Source organism: Rhamphochromis longiceps, linkage group LG6 (assembly GCF_057381845.1).
Source record: "Rhamphochromis longiceps isolate RC_006_pf linkage group LG6, R_longiceps_female_GT1.1, whole genome shotgun sequence".
In the NCBI taxonomy this organism is placed as follows: domain Eukaryota; kingdom Metazoa; phylum Chordata; class Actinopteri; order Cichliformes; family Cichlidae; genus Rhamphochromis; species Rhamphochromis longiceps.
Window position 1 is genome coordinate 45,142,612 of NC_140562.1, and position 21,952 is coordinate 45,164,563.

The 21,952-nt window shown below is 43.0% G+C and overlaps 2 protein-coding genes across 3 annotated transcripts; one reads left to right on the forward strand and one right to left on the reverse strand.

Moving 5' to 3' along the window:
- Window positions 1–316: 316 nt before the first annotated feature.
- Window positions 317–4,280, reverse strand: LOC146668878 (E3 ubiquitin-protein ligase TRIM68-like). The gene is made up of 3 exons (XM_085408861.1): window positions 4,218–4,280; window positions 1,132–1,495; window positions 317–447 (listed from the first exon to the last, which is right to left on the reverse strand). Exons 1-3 carry the CDS (start codon window positions 4,278–4,280, stop codon window positions 317–319), a joined length of 558 nt encoding a protein of 185 aa, XP_085264987.1.
- A 3,057-nt stretch (window positions 4,281–7,337) lies between these two features.
- LOC146668879 (uncharacterized) lies at window positions 7,338–9,919 on the forward strand. Of its 2 annotated transcripts, XM_085408769.1 has the most exons (5): window positions 7,338–7,523; window positions 8,343–8,426; window positions 8,607–8,927; window positions 9,025–9,121; window positions 9,543–9,919. In XM_085408769.1, exons 1-4 carry the CDS (start codon window positions 7,496–7,498, stop codon window positions 9,117–9,119), a joined length of 528 nt encoding a protein of 175 aa, XP_085264895.1. In that variant the 5' UTR covers window positions 7,338–7,495; the 3' UTR covers window positions 9,120–9,121; window positions 9,543–9,919. The 2 variants fall into 2 exon arrangements, with proteins under 2 accessions (XP_085264895.1, XP_085264896.1); XM_085408770.1 differs by lacking the exon at window positions 8,343–8,426 and having other exon boundaries at window positions 7,364–7,523.
- The last annotated feature ends 12,033 nt before the right edge of the window (window positions 9,920–21,952 follow it).

Below are 21,952 nucleotides of genomic sequence, written 5' to 3' on the forward strand. Positions count from 1 at the left end.
TAATTTATGTTATACTTTGTTATTGCTACAGAAGAATATTTATTTTATTATTTTACATTTACAATTTTTTTTCCTGGGGTCCCTGTGACACCCCATTGAAGAGCCGTAGGCTGGATCTCTTAAGATCTCACTGTTGGGTTTGTAAGGCCATGTTACTCCTAAATGTCTGTCTTGTTCAAAGAGAAGATATAAAACAAAGTTCTAAGCTAATCGACCTTAGTGTTCTCCTTTTTTAAAAAGAATCGATAAAGAATCGAATCATTAAATAGAATCGAAAATGGAATCGGAATCGTGAAAATCTTATCAATACCCATCCCTACACTTCACACACTAATGCTGCCAGCACGAGTCCTCTCTCTACTGTAGCCATTAGCTTAGCGGCTAGCTGACGCTTTTCTGCTAACAAGATGTCCGACTTTCCTGACTTCCGGCTGAGCAGGATGAATTCTGTGCATGCAGATTAAGGTCACATGATCAAGGTCAACAGCAAGTGTCTCTGGAAGTCCACTGCTGATTGGCCAAGTTACATGATAACAGTCTGCCTAAGAAAACACATGATTAAATTATTTACATCACAAAACATCCAAAAATACTTTACCCTGCTTTGTGGGTGGGACTACTTCTTAGCTTTAAACAGCTCCGGCCGAGCGGTTTGTACAAAGAAAAATAAAATCCAGCTGTGAAACAGTTCATCGTCATAATGTTTGTTTATCTGTTGTAGCAGACAAAGATTCAAATACATGATGTTTACTGGATTATCTGCTGAGTTTTTTCCAGGCTGAACTAGAACTTTAGTTTAAGCTTCAACAATGACGCCCTCTAGTGGCACAACTAGGAAATTATAGGTAGTTCAGTTTGACTTCAAATAGTTCTGATAAGTATAATTGTATCCATATACACAAAACTACATGCTTTCAGAGTTAGGATTAATAAATAAATAAATAAATAAATAAATAAATAAATAAAAAAAAAGGAAATGATTTCTTTATGATCCAGATGAGTTAAAGATCTCAACTGTACATAACGCCATCCTGTGCAGTTATGCTGCAAGCTTCAAACCCATAAACTGTTAGTTATCTGTTAGCACCAGATTTAACACCAACGGTAACTTTTGGTTACTGCTGGTGTTACCAAAAATCAACCTGTGGTTGTACTCGTATCCATCTCTCAGCCTCACAGTCCAGAAACCGTCCCCAGGACTCAGTGTGATTTGAGCCTTCCTGTTGGTCGACTCCGTGGCCACTCCCACAGTCCACTCGGTCTTTCCTTTAACCTGAACCTCAAAGTAAAATCTGCCTGAAGAGAAACTCTGCTCTCCTAAAACATTGATGCAGTAAGAAAATCTCTCTGGGTTGTCTGGAAGCTTCTGCCTCACGTCACTATCGTGAACTTGTTTCCCATCGTCAGACAGGACGAGGTAAGGATTTGCTGTGTCTGGATCAAACGTCACGTCCACTGCGTAGCTGCGTAGCTCTGGACCCGCCTCAGCTCGAACCTGGCGAGCAGAGGTCAGTAATTTGCACCAGAGGTACACTTCAACTGTGAGAGACAGAATGTGAAAAAAAAATCCATGAATTCACATGGTAGGATTTGTAAAGAATTTATTCATAAATCAGGGTGGAAAATAAGTATTTGGTCACCTCAAACAAGGAAAATCTCTGGCTCTCACAGACCTGTAACGTCTTCTGTAAGAAGCTTTTCTGTCCCCCACTCGTTACCTGTATGAATGGCACCTGTTTGAACTCATCATCTGTATAAAAGACACCTGTCCACAGCCTCAAACAGTCAGACTCCAAACTCCGCCATGGCCAAGACCAAAGAGCTTTCGAAGGACACCAGGAAAAGTATTGTAGACCTGCACCAGACTGGGAAGAGTGAATCTACAATAGGCAAGCAGCTTGGTGTGAAAAAATCAACTGTGGGAGCAATCATCAGAAAATGGAAGACATACAAGACCACTGATAATCTCCCTCGATCTGGGGCTCCACGCAAGATCTCATCCCGTGGGGTCAAAATGATCATGAGAACGGTGAGAAAAGATCCCAGAACCACACGGGGGGACCTGGTGAATGACCTGCAGAGAGCTGGGACCAAAGTAACAAAGGTCACCATCAGTAACACACTACAACGGCAGGGAATCAAATCCCGCAGTGCCAGACGTGTTCCGCTGCTGAAGCCAGTGCATGTCCAGGCCCGTCTGAAGTTTGCCAGAGAGCACATGGATGATACAGCAGAGGATTGGGAGAATGTCATGTGGTCAGATGAAACCAAAGTAGAACTTTTTGGTATAAACTCAACTCGTCGTGTTTGGAGGACGAAGAATACCGAGTTGCATCCCAAGAACACCATACCTACTGTGAAGCATGGGGGTGGAAACATCATGCTATGGGGCTGTTTTTCTGCCAAGGGGACAGGACGACTGATCCGTGTTAAGGACAGAATGAATGGGGCCATGTATCGTGAGATTTTGAGCCAAAACCTCCTTCCATCAGTGAGAACTTTGAAGATGAAACGAGGTCTTCCAACATGACAATGATCCAAAACACACCGCCCGGGCAACAAAGGAGTGGCTCCGTAAGAAGCATTTGAAAGTCCTGGAGTGGCCTAGCCAGTCTCCAGACCTCAACCCCATAGAAAATCTGTGGCGGGAGTTGAAAGTCCGTGTTGCTCGGCGACAGCCCCAAAACATCACTGCTCTCGAGAAGATCTGCATGGAGGAATGGGCCAAAATACCAGCTACTGTGTGTGCAAACCTGGTAAAGACCTATAGTAAACGTTTGACCTCTGTTATTGCCAACAAAGGTTATGTTACAAAGTATTGAGTTGTATTTTTGTTATTGACCAAATACTTATTTTCCACCCTGATTTATGAATAAATCAGGGTGATTACTCAAATCCTTGTTGTGGGCAGTCTGAGGTACACCTGTGCACTACTCATGATGTCAGATCAGCATCCTGATGTGGCACACCTGTGAGGTGGGATGGATTATCTCAATATAGCAGATGTGCCCACTACCACACATTTGGACTGATTTGTGACCACTGTTTGGGAGGGATGGTTATATTGTGTATATGGAATGAATTTTAGGTCTCTACGTCCATCCCATGGGGAATGGGAGCAGTAACAAAGGTGTTGCGTTTATATTTTTGTTGAGTGTGTGTATATATATATATATATATATATATATATATATATATATATATATATATATATATATATATATATATATATATATATATATATATATAGTCATTATAACTATGTTATATGTTACTTACAAAGCCAAACAACACAGGATATTCACGACAGTGTCCCTGGGAAACTGCATCCTTTAAACTGTGAGCTGCTCCCAGCAGGAATATGTCCGTGCAGGCTGAGCAGCAGCCTGTAGCTGTCAGAGCACTGAATGACACGCACTCACCTCCAGTTCAGCCTGATGAGGACAGTGCAAAGGACGACTGTGCTATTCCTCATTTTTTAAATATAATTCTTTTGTAATCATAGTTAAACGTTTTCACTTGACGACTGCACTTAATTCCTTTGTACTTGTTACAGTGAGGTTGAAGATGTTCTGATCCTGATGTCTCTCCAACCAAAACTGGTTTTTTCTTCCTTCACTCGCTCCCACAAATCATCAAACATCTTTGTTATTGTTGAATTACTTTTGTCGAGTCCCTTCAGGTTTATCCAGTAGTTTGCTGTGACTTGCCTCCGAAGCCATAGTGACATTTCCCCAACCTTCTCCTGGTGCTATCTTCTAGACAATTTTAAAGACCTACATATCCACAAACAGGGATTTTCCTGTCTGGTCCCAGAGGTTTGACATGTGTTCAGTGAATTTGAATCTTAAGGGTTCGGTTTGTTGTTCTTTTTATCAGTTGAGGAATATCAGCAAATTCTTTCCTGCTGTGTCAGAATCTGAGACGTGATGGCTGTTCAGCCCACTGGACTACTGCGACTCTTCACAGCATGTAAAACGCTTTCCATGTGGAAAACCACAGCTGTGAGAGTTTTCCTCATTAAGCTTTTGTTTCTTCAGACAAAGAAGAAAGTCTGTTGTGATCCTGTCTCTTCTGAACCCACTTTCATACTCAGCTCTCAGACCTATCAGGCCAATCAGTGACAGCTTTATAACTTTATAATTTTAATCATAACTTCAACTACAGTACAGTAACTCTGCCATTACTTCCTTCCTGTTTTGCCCTCTTTAATTCACCATGGTAAAGGGGACGTGTACGTCATTTTCACTGCTCTCCTTTTCCTCCTGCCTTGCTTTCATTCTTCTATTTAGAACCAAATCTCCATAAAAGTTGTGACTTTCTTTAAATTGGAACAAAATGAAAACTAAAAGACTGAAATCACATGAGACAACATTTCTTATACAACAGCACATAAATAGCACAACATGTTTAAACTGAGAAATTATACAACTTCATCCACTAAATGAGCTCATTTCAAATTTGATTTCTGCTACATTTCCCAAAAAAGTTGGAACAGGTGAAAGTTCAAAAGGATTCAGCTGGGAGATTTTCTAGCAAGTAATTAAATTACCTGACATCAAGTCTGTAACATGATTGGCTGAAACAAAAAAAAGATGGCTTACAGAGGAAGATAAGTAAGAAGATTGTTTTTGAAGTGTTGTCCTCAAAGACAAATTGCAACAGCTTTGCAACTCTTCTCATCTACACTGTACACCTGCATCAAAAGATTCAGAGAAACTCAAGATGTCTGCATCAAAGTTTCTAGCGCATTACTAAATCTGCCCAGGAATACTCCCACTGTCGCAGTTCAACCTGTTTACCACAGACGGGCCATCAGATAGTTTGGGTTTAAACGCATTTCTAATGCTCGATGATGCTGCAGACTGGTGCAGCCTCCCACAGTGCTGATGTGTATGCTCACAGAACTGCTTCTGTATTTCCACTAAGAAGATGTTCGTTTCTTGCTACAGGCAGTTAAGGGCTCGATATTTTATATTTGTGAAGTTTCTAAAAGTCAAGTACAATACAGAAACAAACAGAGCTAATGCAAACCCTAAATTCATTTCAATATAGCTCATTATCTTTACTTACAGAGCTTTGGCACTTTTTAAACAAGTCTTCACTTTTTCTATGGATAACTTTTTAAAAAGGAGGAAAAAAGATTCATGTTTCATTCCTTTTTAAAATCTTTGGCTGCCCTTTGCAGGACAAGTTTAGGAAGCCAGGAAGTGCCAGGAAGCGTGATCATGTTCTGCCAGGCTTGTCGCTCTTTGTCGATTAAGTGAACTTCAAGAAGAAAAAGGAGTGTTTTACACCGAGTACAATAAAAGGGTGACTCAGCTGTGGTCAGGCAACAAATCTCTGGTTTCTGGTGTTTGGTATCACACGACTGTTTCAGCATCCACCCTAGCACAGTTCTTTAGATTACAAGGCAAGTTTATTTATTTAGTTTTTAGAGGTTCTGGAAACACAGCTGACATTAAAGAAACGTTGATGATCTGTAACAGGTCTGACTCCAAAGTCTTTGAAACAGCAGGAGGAGGAGTTCAGCTGACCTAAGATGTCCTCCAGGTCTTTGCTGTTAATCGGGTGAAACTGTTTCATGGTGTTTAAACAGTTTTTTGGTGGACACAGTACATATCCTGGATCTGCTGTTGATGTAATTGCTTGTCTAATCTTTTGGATTTTGTCTGTGAAGAATTTGGCAAAGTCATTGCAGGCCATGGTCGAATGAAGGAGGGTTTGTTAGCCTGTCAACTGTAGAAAATAAGACCCGAGCATTATGGCTGTTTTTAGTGATGATGTCAGAGAAGTAGGACCTTCTTGCACTCCTCAGTTGTAAATTATAATTGTGAAGTTTCTCTTTATAGATGTCATAATGAACCTGGAGGTTTGTTTTTCTCCATCTGCGCTCAGCTTTCCTACACTCTCTTTTTTCATTTTTCACCAGTGTGGAGTTTCTCCATGGAGACATCTTCCTTCCAGAGATAACCTTCACCTTAATGGGAGCAATAGTGTCCATTACATTTAACATGTTAGCATTGAAGCTATTGACGAGCTCATTGACTGACCCTCTGAACAGGTCAGGTGTTAATGGGAAGACCTGGTTAAAGATCTGTCTTCAGTTATGCACCGTTTTGTGATCATGTTTTGCCCCAAAGACATTAAGAAAGAACGAGAGTAAGCCTCATCCCCACTGCACTTTATGTATAAAAAGGAAAATATTGGTGTTTTTTACTGTATATATCCATTTTTACATAGTATAGTAGTTTGGCTTTTTTGTACACAATTTTTCTTTTTTTGGAATATATCTCTGATTCAGTTTTTCTTCTTGTCCCTTGCGCTGATCTAACATGTGAATTTCCTGATTGTGGGATTAAATAAAGCCTATTTCTATTTCTAAACACACAAACACACACACGGCACACAGTCATCATCAACCGTGTTTTATAGCAGCGGCCCCAAACCCCGCGTCCGTAATGCGTCTGCTGCCGGGCTGCGAGACTTGAGGCTCGGGTGTGAAATTAATGGTTTTCAGGGTTGAGAGGGTCTTTTACTCTCAACGTTGTTGGCGCATTTCAGGAGGACGCTGCCAATAAAGTGACACAATTACAAAGCGAATTCACGTTTATTATTATATTTACAAAACACCGCAGTTTTTGTCTCGGTCATATCATTTTATTTTGTTGTATTTATCGAAACCTCAAAGGCCGGTCCGTGAAAATATTGTCTGACATTAAACCGGTCGGTGGCGCAAAAACGTTTGGGGACCACATCTGTGTCAGAACGGTTACAATCTCATACTAACTGTATTAACTTAGCATGCTAATCAAAATTTCCACTCGAGAATTAAGTTACTGTTTGTCCACCGAGATGGCTGTAACTTCCAGGTGCACTTAAGAAACAAGCTTTATTGGTCACACAATCATACAGAGGACAACATGCGGTGGTGGTATCCAGCTTCATTATAAGCATTTTCAGTGCTTATAATGAAAATACATAAACATTACCATCGAGGGAATGTTTTTACTATGAAGCATACAGAAATTCACGTCGTTCACGCGCACCCACCTCCTGTCGCATGCACTGTGCAGCGATGGGGAACCTTGACAGTGTAGTTGCGTTATTTATCCACCAGGTGGCTCCAACTATTCGTGTTACAAAGCACATGAAGTTTGAGGAAAAATTATAATGAAAGTCTGTGCTCGTGTCTGTTTGTCGCATTTCCTTTGCTTTAATTGGAGGAAACAACGATCACATGTGGTCCCTTCTATAAAACGTCTTAAATGCAGAGTTTCACTCAGTGACAGAAGTTGCAGTGATGCTCTTTTGGTTTGAGCTTCGCTTAATCAGCGATTAGTTGTAATATCAGGTCACTGACACCAGGTGGGATCCATTGAATCCTGCACGCTGATAAGAGGCGCGACCTCTTCATTATGTTTTGTCATATGTGCCAGCCATTTCATTCAGAGCTCACTCGGTGTGCAGACACTCAGCTGCGATCAGCCAGGGAATGTCCATGTGGGTGGCAGCCCTCGCATGTAAGTAGTTTATTGATTTTTCTACGGTATTAATGAGCGGATCATCTTTCTTATTGTGTCGTTTAGTTTGATTAGAGATGAAGTGATTCCACAGAGATCCTTGTTACTCTTTGCACATTGCTCCAGTCTGATCGTCCTGCTCACTTTATGCTGATATAAGTGAGAGGAGAAGGGCAGAGCGATGCGCACAACACGGAGATAAGATAAGAAGAACCATATTTATCCCGAGGGAAGTTCTTTTGTCATACACATGCTCAATGCAGCAACAGAGACAGAGGAATAAGATATGCAATATGTACAATAGAATAGAATAGGTTCTATTCAAAAGTTCCAACAGGACTCGAACTACCAGGTCCTGGCTGTTAACCCGGGCACTGATGTGGGAAACCTCCTGTTACACTGATGTTACAGAAAGGTGAGGATGTTAGATGAACGATGTGATAGAGTGGTGAAGAGGGAGCATCATGTCAAAGGATCAAGTGCGACGTGCCATTCATGTTAAGAGATTTTCATCCGCGCACGAGCCACAAGTGGGGCTTTCCTCGCTGTCAAGCAAAAACCACAAAAGCTCTTCTGTGGATTTTGTCTCTAACTCTCAGAGAGTTAGAGACAAAGAGTTAGAGCTTCTGGCTGTTCTGGCCAACACATCCTTTTTTTCTTTTCTTTTGTCTGTCTGGAGAAACCAGAATTATTGTCTTAAACCCAAGAAGAATGCCCAGCAGATTTATTTTCCCATGTGGACTATTACAGCATTTGCTATACTGGTCCACTTTATTGTCATATTTTATTCAACCTTTATTTTTTTATTTTTTTATTCAGGGCTGAGAAACAGGAAAGAGAAGGAGAGGTTGGGAGGAGAGTTAACAGAAGGCGAGGGGCAGAAAAAAAGAGCAGCAGTCAGTGGTGGGAAAATGCCACAAACACAAACACACTCCACTTTCAACTGTCTTTAAAACCAAGGCTGCAGGCGGTCACACCTAACGCTGTCTTTACCAGAAGTCTGTTTGCACCATGCGAGTAATTAGTTTCCTCTTTATTTATGACCCCCCCCCCCATCATCTCCTCCTTGCTCTTTCCTTTCAGTTCTCACTTTTCTGGGAGAGGCAATGAATCAGGAAATCCAGAATCTGACGGTGAGGCCTGGAGGCTCGGTCACTCTACAGACGGGACTCAGCGGGCTGAATGGTGAGCATATCCTCTGGATGTATGGCTCCAACAAAATGCTTCTCTTCTGTGATGAGAGAGACATCAGTGGGCCTCCAGAGGAATATGCTGGACAACTCCAGCTTGACCAGTCGTCTGGCTGCCTTACTATTTCCAACATCAGGAAGAGCGCCGTTTACAGAGGGGAGATGTTAAAAGAAAACAAAAAGCTCGTGTTTGATTATAACGTGACTGTTGTGGGTGAGTGTTAGAATACGCTGTGTTACGCCACATACGGCTCTTTGTGCGCTCCTCGATGTGCCAGCTGCTAACTTTGCCTCCTGCTCTGTTGTTTCAGAGGCTGGAGCTCCCTTTAACTCTGCTGCTGACCCCGGGAGCCTCTGGGGGCTCGTCGTAGCTGCCGCTGTCTGCTGTGTGCTGGTCGGCAGCTGAAGGTCAGTAGGAGGAAGTCACCTGCTGGAGCTGTGACGCATATAATGAAGCTCAGAGGGATATTTAGTCTGGTTTAAGCAGCTGAAAACTGAAGAAACGACTTCATCAGAAACGAATGAAAGGAAGCTACACGTCTATAAGACGGTTACATATGAAGTGTTTCTCATTAGGGAGCTTTGAGCAAACTTTAAAGACTCACAGTTAAAAATGATCCAGATAGCCAGAACAATCTGACACCGGGCTGCTGTGCAGACACAGTTCTTCACATTCGAATCAAAGCCGAGTCGGCACTTTTTAACGGCTTCTTTTTAAACCCAGTGCAGTGGTGTAAAAAGGCAAAAGGAGCAAACCTACAGTTACAGCTGACTGAGCGTGGCACAGATCTCTCTGTGAAATCAAAATGTTTTCTTTTTGTTCCCACAGTGACCTCTGATGTCTGCAAACCTCTGGGCCAAATATCACCTCAGCCTCCCTCACATCTCACCAAAGTCCTGCTGAGGCCAGATGAAGGAGCCAATAAGGAGAAATGTGTTTGTACTCCGCAGTTCAAATCATTCCCATGTTTGACTGACGGTGCTGATATGCTACTGACCATGACACTAGCAAATGAACTTATGTGATATTATTGAAACATTTCTCACTGAATGCTGTGAGTTTGTGCAGAGTTGGTGAAACGTGCCCTGATCTGAGCTTTAAACTCATCAGCTTTCATATGGAGTGTGCACACCTGTCTGAAGGTACACAGGTGGAGAAATGTTGTCTTCTTCAATCCAGTCACAATGGTAGCAATAAATTTTATGCAATCTTTCATGAACCTGTCTGTGATTATTATTTGTTGGTCTGCGGCTGTGAAACACTTCACCTACTGAACCCAAAGCAGGACAGAAATCCAGTTCTCCCAGCAGACCCATTAACATAAGATCAGTAGTGTTTAAGGATGTTTAAGGGTGAGAGCAGGAGAGTGACAGGAGGGCGGGGCTAAAAGAGACCCTGTTGGTGGAAGATGTGAGTCAGACCAGCATCAGACTCAGAGGAACAAAGGGGGCCATTCCCCCTCACAGTTTCCTGTGTGTGTGTTTGTGTAAATGCATCTCAGACTCTTTGTTATCACAATTTTTCGACTTCACTTCAGATCCACAGCTCTAACAGGACAATGATCCCAAATACACAACGATCTCCACACGATATTGAACGTTTGTGGGCTGCACATAAAAGCCACATCTGTGCGACACCACCAGACTCCACCCAGACCGTGACACTGGCAGTTTCAGGGGAAGGATGAGGAATGTGGGTCCTCGGTCAGGAAAAGCTCTCCGTGTTTTTATGGTCGCAGCTAGTTTTTGATGCTAAATGGATCTCGTTCTTCTTTGAGGTGTTTCAGCCAATCACACACTGACAGCACTGCACCTGGTGATATCAGGGTTCACACTGTAATGCTGCTGGGCCCGAATGAGCACATTTAGGTGCACATTCAAACAGCATTCCAGCGAGTCGTCGCTCACACCAGGCAAAACATAATGATGAGTCACAAAATACAAAAAGCAGGAAGCACATCACAGGCTCGCCCTCAGCCCCACGTGTGTGTAGTGTGGCTGAAATTTGGCTGCAGATTCCCCGATAAAGACGCTTTGCAGGAAATATTAAAGATGGAAATATAACACAAGCAGGCCAAGAAAACTCCAAGCCTCAGCTTTACCATCCCCCTCTTCCTTTTACTGTCTCGGTTTAGAGCCAACAAAAGACACAGGTGAGCTGAGCCGTGTCGTCAGCGTAAGAAAATCTATAGGAAGAAAAAATGTCTGAATGTGTTCCCCGAGATACTGAAGGTCAGCTTGCCAACATGCTTGCGGTGTTAATGTGCCAGTGTGTACACACTAACATGAAGAGAGCCACTTATTGTGGTTGTCGCACAACGACATGCGATTATGTCAGTGTGGTTTTTGGTCAGCTCTTTCTCTTCTGCAGTGTGTGCTGCGACTGATTACTGGTGTACTTGTTTCATTTTATTTATAAGAGACGTTTTCCACACAACCTGTATCTGCAAAGTTACCAGTGAAGGGCCTGTGTGCACCCCCCCCACACACACCCCACACTGGGAAAATGCAGATTTCCCCTGACACACACACACACACACACACACACACACACACACACACACACACACACACACACACACACACACACAGAGGAAGTGCCTCCTCAGTCATGGCCTCTGCTAACATGTTATTCTGAGGATATGTAAATGGTGAATAATGGTTTAAAGTAACTTTCAGTGTTTGTGTAAATGCGGGCAGGTCGCTCCTTTTTATTTGTTTGTGGTGTGATAAACAGTTCACATGCTGGTGCCACGCCCACACACACATTTTTAAATGTTACCATGGAGATGAATAGCTGTGCTGTAGCATGGACAAAGCTGCACCTTCACTCATCACATCTGCACCCAGCTTAAAACAAGAGCTCAGAGCAGGGAGGCTGAACACCTGCAGACACACCTGCATTTGTCTCAATGTTAAAACATATTTAAAAATCCCTCATTCACAAACATCAGAATAAAAAGACTCACTGCTGATGATGATGATCAGAGAGAAAACGATGAAGAACCATCGTGTTCACCTGAAAGTCTCAGTTGTGATTTTTCCAGCTGCTGCCACGACTAAAGCTCAGACATCAGCAGGCCACGGCTTCATGCAGACGCCTCTCTGGGTGTCTGTACTTCCTAAATCTGCTGTGTAAGCATTTCACACGACGCTCTGATCAAAGTCGACATCTGCAATGTCTCAGCTGAACTCACTGAAACACTCAGGTCTTTAACAGGAGCAAGAATAGCTGCATTCCCAAAGGTCAGTCCTGATCTGTGTATTTTCACAGATGACTTCATGGTAATCTTTGCCATCTGCTGTAATTAGCTAAATGTGAGCCATGAAAATGGTGCATGGGGACATTAATCAGCCCTTTAGTTGAGCGATGCTGCTCCTGGGAGCATACTGCTGCAGGGCGCGGCTGCTCCCGCTGTGTTTGTTTTCCCCCTGATGTGGCCACAGTGGTGTCGGGAGGGTGTAGTGGTGTGCTTGTCCTTGTGTTTGCACGTGTGTTAGTGGGTGAGACATAGAAAAGTATTTCATTACTGCATCAGGACATAGCCATGTCCATAAATGGACATTGCTGGGGCATTTCTGGTGCATTTCCGGAGCATTCCCCCAGAAAGGCTGGAGTAGGTCTGGGCTTCTCTGCTGAGGCTGCTGCCGCTGTGACCCGGCCCCAGATAAGTGGAAGATAATGGATGGGTGGAACCTCATGCTTTATCGGGAATCAAACGCAGGTCTAACAATTTGGGAATGACAGACAAAGGAAGGAGATGAAGCAGAGGTGTGGACTCGAGTCACATGACTTGGACTCGAGTCAGACTCGAGTCATTAATTTTATGACTTTAGACTTGACTTGAAAAAATGTTCTAAGACTTGTGACTTGACTTGGACTTTTACACCAATGACTTGGGACTTGAATTGGACTTGAACCGGTTTACTTGAAAAGACTTGATATTTTACCCCAAATATAAAATTTAACATGCATATTATATAGAGATTGAAAATGTGACGTCATTCACGGGTAGAACCGCAAAGGATTCTGGGAACTCGTGGCAAGCGGTACTAGCGCACGCAGGCTTTCAATTAAAATCAGTCACACAGCGATAAAAAGAAACACAAAAATGTCAAGAAGCTGTTGTATTATTAACTGCAATAGCCGGTCGCATGACAGCCACGGGAAGCCGACGGGTAAAGAGATCGGTTGTTATCGGATTACGTCGTTGAAGAGAAATTGTTCGAGCCATGTTTCCGAAGTAACAAAGACGCGACGGATGGCCTGGATTGCAGCCATTCAAAGATCAAATATAACGTCCCAGAACACTCCAGCTCACAGGTTAGTCTGCTCCAAGCATTTACACGAAGGTCAGTGTTTTTTAGTAGTTAATACGTCATTTTCATAACATAATTGGTGATATAGGTTACAAGCAAGTCTGGCGCTGAACAGAAATGGTCGCGCTATGCTCCTTTATTTATTGTGCATAAATAGTGAATTGTCCTGACACAATATTGCGTTTCGCTTCTGTTATTATGGTACACTGACAAAAACATATACTTTTATTCACAGGATAAAACAGGGTTTTTGTATCACTAATTGCCCAGTACGATTACAGCATACAGTATTATTGTCACTGCTACATTTCTGTGATGGGTACCAGAAATTATTTCCACTGCTAATTAATTACCGTTGAGCTCAAAGGTCCTATTAATAAACGGTTAAGGAATGTGTATTTATGACGACGATTTGTGAGACTGGTAAACTTATGATACGTACGATGGTCTTTCGTTCTACACGGTGCATTTCAAGGTCCTGCACCCATCCGTCGGTAAACTGTACCTGGGCTTGTTGCAGTGACCTGAAGTTACTAAACTTCATGAGTGTATGCACTCACTCCAAGAACCGTATGATTATAAATATGCATATAAATATGCTACGATGAGATAGCTGACTTCATCTAACTAGCAAATGTTGTCCAGGCTACGTTGGTGATGCAGTTTTTTTAATGTGTATGATACTTTTGTCATGCGATTTTAAAGCCGGTCCTACAACCGCATCCAAGAATAACATGCAGCTTATCTCAGAACTGTCGGTGAAAATTATTCTTGGAGCTAGGTTTAATTGAGCTGCATTTTAAAGAGGTGCAATTTCACAATTTGTGTATATTTTCTAAGTTCACTATTTTGTCATGTGTTGAGAAAAACACAGATTTTAAAATTACATGGTCTAATATTTACATTTAGCATAACTGCAACATTATTTTTTCTTTTTTTTTTTTAAAGACTCGAAAGGACTTGAAATTCAAAGTTTCAGACTTGTGACTTGACTCGGACTTTTACACCAGTGACTTGAGACTCGACTCTGACTTGCCTGACATTACTTGAGACTTGAGGATAAAGACTTGAGACTTACTTGAGACTTGCAAAACAATGACTTGGTCCCACCTCTGAGATGAAGTAATTAAACTACAAGTAAAATCACACTTTGTATGAATTTCAGTCTTTGTAATTTTGCAAACAAATGCACATTTTACTCAGTTCTTTAGGGGAATGTTGATTAAAGAATAATACTCTGGTGTTTTTACTGTACCTGTAATATGGACTCTTACCAGGAGCAGTTCAGAAAGAGATCAAATGAATACTAGAGTAATTAAATGAGCTCAGCTTATTGAACAGTCCCAGTTTCTGCTGATAGACCATTAAATGAGCCCTGAGGAGTAAACAGCTGCTCCTTGTTCTCTGAATCACTCACACAGCTCATAGAGCTCCTGCTACAACAATAACAGACACAGAAGTCTTTCACTACTTCCTGCTTTCCAGTTCAGTTTCCTTCCACCCAGACAAACTGCACGTGGAGCTGGAGTTCCCCCCCTCACACACTCTTCACCCCGCTGCAGGTACCGGAGCATTCGGGCCCTCACTGCCAGACGGGGGAACAGTTTCTCCCCCAAACTGTCAGACTCCTGAACACTGTTGCACATGTCCATTGCACAGTTGTGTGTCTGTGTCGTTCTGTCTGGTGTTGCACTGTCTTTGTTTTTTTGTGCACATTTTGCAGTTCTTGCACCACTGTATGTGGTTCTGTGTTGATCGTCTGTTACATGTCTAATAATAATACATCTAATAATGCTGGATCACAGCATGTGTCAGGGAAGAAGGAAAAGTACAACACGTCCACTTTATGCTGTCACACATTCTTGTGTTTTGCATTTACCTTCTGTTTGAAATAGATTCAGACACAGAGATGCAGAACAAGAACACAGAGAGTGAGAGCCTGTGGCTGCCTGCAGAGATGAGGTAGCCTCATAATAAAGAGCCTGGAAACAACAGTCCATGCTTCTATTCAGACAGCATGTTACTGTCGTTTAAACTCTATTCACTCAATCACATTCATGCAATGACTGCATGCAGCTTTTATTTAAAGGCCAAACATGAAGGCAGACTGTTAGCAGTCTGAGAGTTTGTAAGCGTTTAATGAGCGTATGTAAAGTTGAGTGACAGTACGTGTTTTGACTTTGTAGCCAATAAAAACCTCACACATAGATTGTGTTTGCACTGCACACTCCTTAAATCATCCTCGATAAGGAAACCGTGTCTGTGGTTCACCACATCACACACGCGTTGTTCCCTTTCTAACCTCACTGCAGAAAAGCTACAGTTCCCTCTGCCAGAGCAGCCCTGCATGAACACATATTACATGCTGGAATGTGCATTAGCCTGACCTGCAGTAGATTATTTCTGAGGAATCATAGAAAAAGAAAAAAGCTTTAACGTAGAACCAAATATTTGTAAGAGCCATCCTGCTGTTCGCTGAAAGTACTCAGCTGGTCTGATACTGCCCTGCTCAAAGGCACTGACTCGTTTCGGCTCAAAGTTATTCACTGTGAGAAAAACTCTGTAAGCTCTTCAGCTTCACCTTCTGAGAGGTTTGCAGCACAAATTCAGCAAAAACAAAGGTTAGACACAACTTTCAGCTGAAAATGATGAAAATGATGAAAATGATGAAAATGATGAAAGGCTCTTTGAAACAGACAACAGGGCAAACAAGCTGCAGTGACAGACAGACAGTAGCAGTAAGAGGTACTGTGTGCAGTGTGGTGGTAAAAATCTTGTATGATGTCAAATCCTCTGACTCCAGCAGTTCTTTCTCAGTGATTTTCTTCATCAGTCTTTACTTTGGATTATTGGGATTATGGATGCTGATGCTTGTTTCTTATGTTGAGCTGGTAGAAAATAGAAAACATGTGTGGAAGTTTGATTCTTTGAGTCTTGTGCTCAGCTTGGCTGTGTTCATATGTGACTCTCTGCTGCTGCTGTGGGTGATGAGGAGGGAACTTAAAGCTCCCTGCAGCGGCCCACCGGTCTGTGAGTGCTTCGTTAGGATTTCCTTTATCAAGCTTTGTTTCAGGATCTGCGTTTGACTGCCTGCTGCTGGAGCTGTGACATCAGTCAAAGGAAATCACTCGAGCACATTACCCTGGATCAGGTTTGGAGGAAATACTTATGGACTGAGTGTTATTTGTTGATGTATTTTTGGCCTTTGGCTTTGAAACAGTTCTCCAACTGAAGCCCCGAAACAGGGCAGTAGCACATAAACCCATTTCTATCAAAAGTGTTCAAGGAGTGTGTGAGAGCAGCAGGGTGACAGGAGGGCGGGGCTAAAAGACAGAGAAAGGAAGAAGTGAGTCAGACCTCGCAGTCTCCTGTGTGTGTGTGTGTGTGTGTGTGTGTGTGTGTGTGTGTGTGTGTGTGTGTGTGTGTGTGTGTGTGTGTGTGTGCGTGTGTGTGTGTGTGTGTGTGTGTGTGTGTGTGTCTCACTGGTAACTTTGCAGATACAGATTGTGTGGAAAACGTCTCTTATGGAGGGAAAAATGAAATAAATGAAACAACTACACCAGAAATCAGTCACAGCACACACTGCAGACAAAGAAAGAGCTGACCAGTTTACACAAATGCTTTTTGTTAACGTCTGGTTACAGATACAAAGAAAAAACTACGTATAAAACTCTGCACTTCCCTGGCTCTGTGTGAGTTTCAACTTGCAAGTACGGATACTGACCCCATGTTTTCCTTTCAGCTGATTGATCAATGTCACATCAATCACAAATCACGAAGGAAAACTGTGTGAGTTGGACGAAATTTGTGTCACAGGTTTACGTGCTCACACAGGGACCTCCAGAGCTTTTTCAGCGGCTCTGTGGACCTCGGGGGGAAATGCGGTGTCGTGGAAACCCCCAAAACAATGTGTAAACCTGTGTAAACGATTTGAGTGCATAACAAGCTCTGAGGCAGACTCATCATAACCCTCCCAAAGCTCTCTGCACCCAAAGAACCAATAAAAGAGATCTTTTCTTATCTACAGCTGTTCTTATTATTTCTGAAGGAGCTAATTTAAACATTTCAGCATGCAGGACACTTTCACAGTGAGCCATGGATAATGGAGATGGATCCATTCAGTCCTTTTGGTTCAAACACAAACCAAAAGAGTCCAAAGACAAATCAGGATCATGTTTAAGTAAAGTTTTACAAATTTAGAAGGACACTAAAGCATAGATCTTTGAGGCGTTCAACAGGAAACATGAATCAGGAACACATGCGTACTCTGATTATTAAAGTCACAGTAACTAAAGGACGATAAGGAAGCACTGCAGTCCAACGTCCACAGACTGTCAGACGTGCACCAGTCTCTCCAGCATCTCTCACACCTTCACTGTTTAAAGTTTAACAATTTAGCAGATTTTCTTTAAAGGAAGCAAAGGAGATAAAAATACATCATCAAAGTCAGAGGTCACATACAACAGCTGCCATGAGGGGGGAAACCAAAACACTTCCTCATCAGCCTGCTGAGGGTTCTTTTATTTACTCTTCTGAGAAAACACAGCTTCTGGTGTGTTCCTCATTGGCTGCTGCGCTCCTCCTCTGTCTTTCTGAGGACTTAAATAACACACTTACCAGAGTACCCCCCACACACACACGTGTGTGCCTGCTGCTAAACTCATCTGTTATGCATGATGTAATGATTTTCTGGGCTAAAGACAAAAATCTGTTGATCCGTTCTTTGCTGTTTGAAATGTGTGTGAAGCTGCAGACGGCAGACTTCCCCCCACAGGACAGCAGGCGAGAGGAATGCAGGGCAACACGAGCAGCATGACTCAGCAACAGTACGTCGCCATCTTTGAGTGGAATAAGGCGCTCAGTACCCTCTCTGCTATCTCTGCTTTGTGCAAGCGCACATTTGTGAAGTTGTGCCCCTGATCTGCAAAATATCCACACTTCTGAAAGGCCAGCAAAGGGCACCATGATGAGGCCCATCGACCAGGCCAGCACAACGCAGTGTGGAAAAGATCACGGGAAAGAAAGGGGAAGGGAGCTAGAAGAGTCAGAGCAGCTTTAGGTTCTTCCTGAACAAGTTAGCAGTGTTGAAGGACCCGTGGGTTTCTGAAAAGACTGCAATAATTAAGAGGATGTGAAGGTTTCTAAATATAAAACCCTCTCCTCAGTCAGGCCACACCAACCCAGCCAAAACAAATAAATTACTGTGTGAAAACTACCACATATGTAAAAACACAGAGTTACATGTAAAGCTATGAACAGATGTCGTCACACACTCGTGCTAACACGTTAGCACCTGTGTTCAGAGACAGTGTCCTCTCCGAGATATTATCACTGTGTAAACAGACTGTTGAGAAAAGGACTGTTGGTGGTTTAGTTGTGAACATTTAATTGTTTGTAGAGCACACAGTGACCGAGGAGACACCAGAGAGCAAAACATCCAAAATATGCAGCTGAATGAATCATACGGTGGTTTGTTAGCACGTTTCCTCTTTATGATGAGAAATGAACAATAACTAAACAAACAGCTGAATACATTCCTCCGTCTGATCTCTCTGCTCTGCTGCAAAATCATCTTCTACAGAGACTCCAGCGTCGTTGTTGATCAGTGTTTCACATTAGAAATGAAGAACCGAGGTTGTAAAGAGATTCCTGTGAGACCTTTGAGTTACTGTGTCCCTGCTGTCAGCTGTTAGACATCCAGACTCATGCTCACTACTGTCCAAAAACAGACCTGGATTTAACTCTGTGTGAAAGTTTACAGGCTTCAGTTTAAAAAAGCATCATGAAGAAGAGTTACTCACACAGCACAGCACACACGAACACACAGCAGCACCAACGACACTGACCTGAGGCATCACATTTAAGGTACACCCCACCCTGCCCTCACTTGTCTCTGGGGAGGGGCATGTTTGTCCGTCTGTGGAAGTCTTTTACTGAGGACTCCACACCATCACTGTTACATCAGCTTCCTGTCAGCGACTGGTTGGATGAAAGGTGCTGTTGTTGCATCTCAGCAGTTTATCGGGGACATTCCTCTGGTCCCAGTGGTCCCAGTGGTCCCAGTGGCTCACTTGGCATGATTGTTATGCTTCACATCACAGTTTGCTATGTTTAATGACTCAGACAGATTATAAGAGTCCCATTGTTTGTTTAAGTCACGGTCCTGTTAGAGTCTGCATTTATCTGTGTGAGCTGAATTTTAGCTGCAAATGTTTCTGCCTTTACTACAAAACAGCAGCAGGGCATGCTGGGAAATATACTACTGCTACTTTCTGTCTTTTTTCCAAAAACCCACGAACCTCTTGAAATAAACTATGTATAATATATTGAACATACAATACCAAACACACCCAGAAGAAAAATCTTCTCCAGTAAAACCTGCCTGACTACATAACAGCGCCGCCCTGCTCACTGATCCACTCATCTGTTATAATAACACACTTACTCAGGCTTATCTGATGGCTGTGATTATGCACTCCTATTGTGTCAATTTATATTAATATTTATACAGATATGCTTATTTTACATATACTGTAAATATCACATTAGAATACACACACACACACACACACACACACACACACACACACACACACACACACACACACACACACACACACACACACACACGCCGTAGACGTCGACACTTGAAACCTGAATAGTGACCAAGAGCACGTGAGAGCACACAGAGCTGCACTGAATGAGTCGCATTGACCTGCTTGTCAAACTGTTCATAAGAACGTGAGCTTGTTTAACCACGAGTGATGAAAAGAGCAGCTCTGTGTCATCAAACACATTTCACCTTTAAGGAGTTTCACCGGCTGTTAACTGTGCTGATGATCTCCAGGAGAAATGTGATGAAGAGAGTGTGTGTGTGTGTGTGTGTGTGTGTGTGTGTGTGTGTGTGTGTGTGTGTGTGTGTGTGTGTGTGTGTGTGTGTGTGACCTGATCAGGCAAACATGGCTGCACACTCAGGAGGGGGGCAGGCGGTGGCTGTGGTGTAATAGTTCAGAGTTTATTAAAACTATAAACTCTATTAAAACTCAGAGGATCAGAAGCATAAACTCTTTCATTTGCTTTTGTTTCTTTAGAATTTATTATTTAAACTCTGAAACGTCTCAGTCACACAGTCTGGTTACGTGGCGTCTGCCGTGATTTACAGTCTAAACTCCGGACTGTGATGGAGTCTCACTGCTGTACTGCTGCAGTGTTGCTCTGACAGTGTGAAATACCCCGAGCATGTTTTGCGTAACACAGAGATTCATGCACTTATTCCTGAACAGCAGCAGGAACAAGAAACCACCTGGAGACAAACAAAGTATTTGCACTGTTCAGATAAACAATCAGGCACAAAAGAAAGTGTGCTGTGACTCAGACATGCAGCACACGCAGCATGCACAGTGTTACACAATCACAGCTGAACTTCCTGTCTGCAGTATTTGGGTAGGTGACCTTTTGCTTTTAGGCAGGTTAAAAGCTGGAAATGACCCTGAGGATTTCCTACCTGCTGCACATGTTTGACATATCCAGATATTCACAGTGAGTCACCATGAAGACTCACAGCTCACTGTGTTTGGAGAAGCTCCGTTATTTAAACGACTTGCCTGCTGCTGTTCCTGAGTGTTACTGTGATAAAGAGGCTCAGCATGCAGCATTACATCATCACTCCAGCAGCTCACCGGTTTACTCAGCGGTGCTCAGTGATCAGTTTCCACAGGTCACAACTTTAGCAGTTACTGGTTGGTGTTCAGTGACAGCCTGATTCCACACTGCAAACATCCAGGTTTAAGAAAGAAGGAAAAGAGGCCGATTCCTAAGCAGCAGTGTCTCCGGGAATAATGCGCTCTTATATTTGAATCTTTGTCCTGTTACAAACCGAGCGGCTGAGCCATAAAGTCAGACTCTTTTTGATGGCTGTCATTCCCTGACACACAGCATGTCAGCGTGCTGCACACAGTAATCGTCTGAAGCTGACTCAGCCTTTATGATCCAGCAGCTTTCACTCTCAGGAAGCTTTTAAGACTTCCTAAGTCTTCCTCGTTTCCTCGTGCCAATCGGAAATCTACCCCAGATACAAGAAGCCGACGGAGAACAGAGAAAGCAGCGTCACATCTACAATCATCTTCAGGCACTCCTTCACAGACAAACTTGTAACGCGTGCTCAAAGCTGTCAGACAGGTGTTTGACTCTAATTGTTTCTCACTTTATACAGCAGTTAGGATCAGCACATATATCAGGTAAACACCAAAGGAATTTACACCTGGGTCTGCTTCAGCCAAGCTGTGCCTCTCGACGTCACTCAGTATGATGAGATTCAGGTAAAACAGGTCAGTGTGCTTATACCTGCACTGTAGTGTACGATAGGAATTCTTACTGCACCCAGTTTACATGCAGTCGTGTAAATGTGCAGACTTAAAAAAGTCATCATCTCTGATTCATGTGTTACAACACACAAGCTGGTTAAAACATTTTTATCCACACTGACTGACCCACTGTCAGAGGCTCAGTGTCGCAAAGAGGGAGCTGTGCTCTGTGTGGTTAAACCAACTTCAATCTGGACTCAGCAGCTCGTGTGTGGCTCATTATCCAGCTGATAATCTCCTGTATCTGATATGAACTTGGCTCCTAATGACACATTTATCATCTACACTTTGTGTGACCTGATCAGATCAGTCACGGCTGCTCTGTAAACTCTGTTTATGAAAGTAAGCAGCTGATTGAAACCAGTGCTTTATAAACTGGAGCGGACATCATGGGGGATGTGACAGCTCCTCAGTCACGTCATTATGTGCACCGCTCCCCACCAGCCGGGCTCGCCGTCACACCCAGACTGAAGGCATCCATTGTTCCTGCAGCAGTGTGTGCGCCTCAGGTCACAACAGGCACAGAGCTGGTATGAAAAGCATGAAGATTACACAC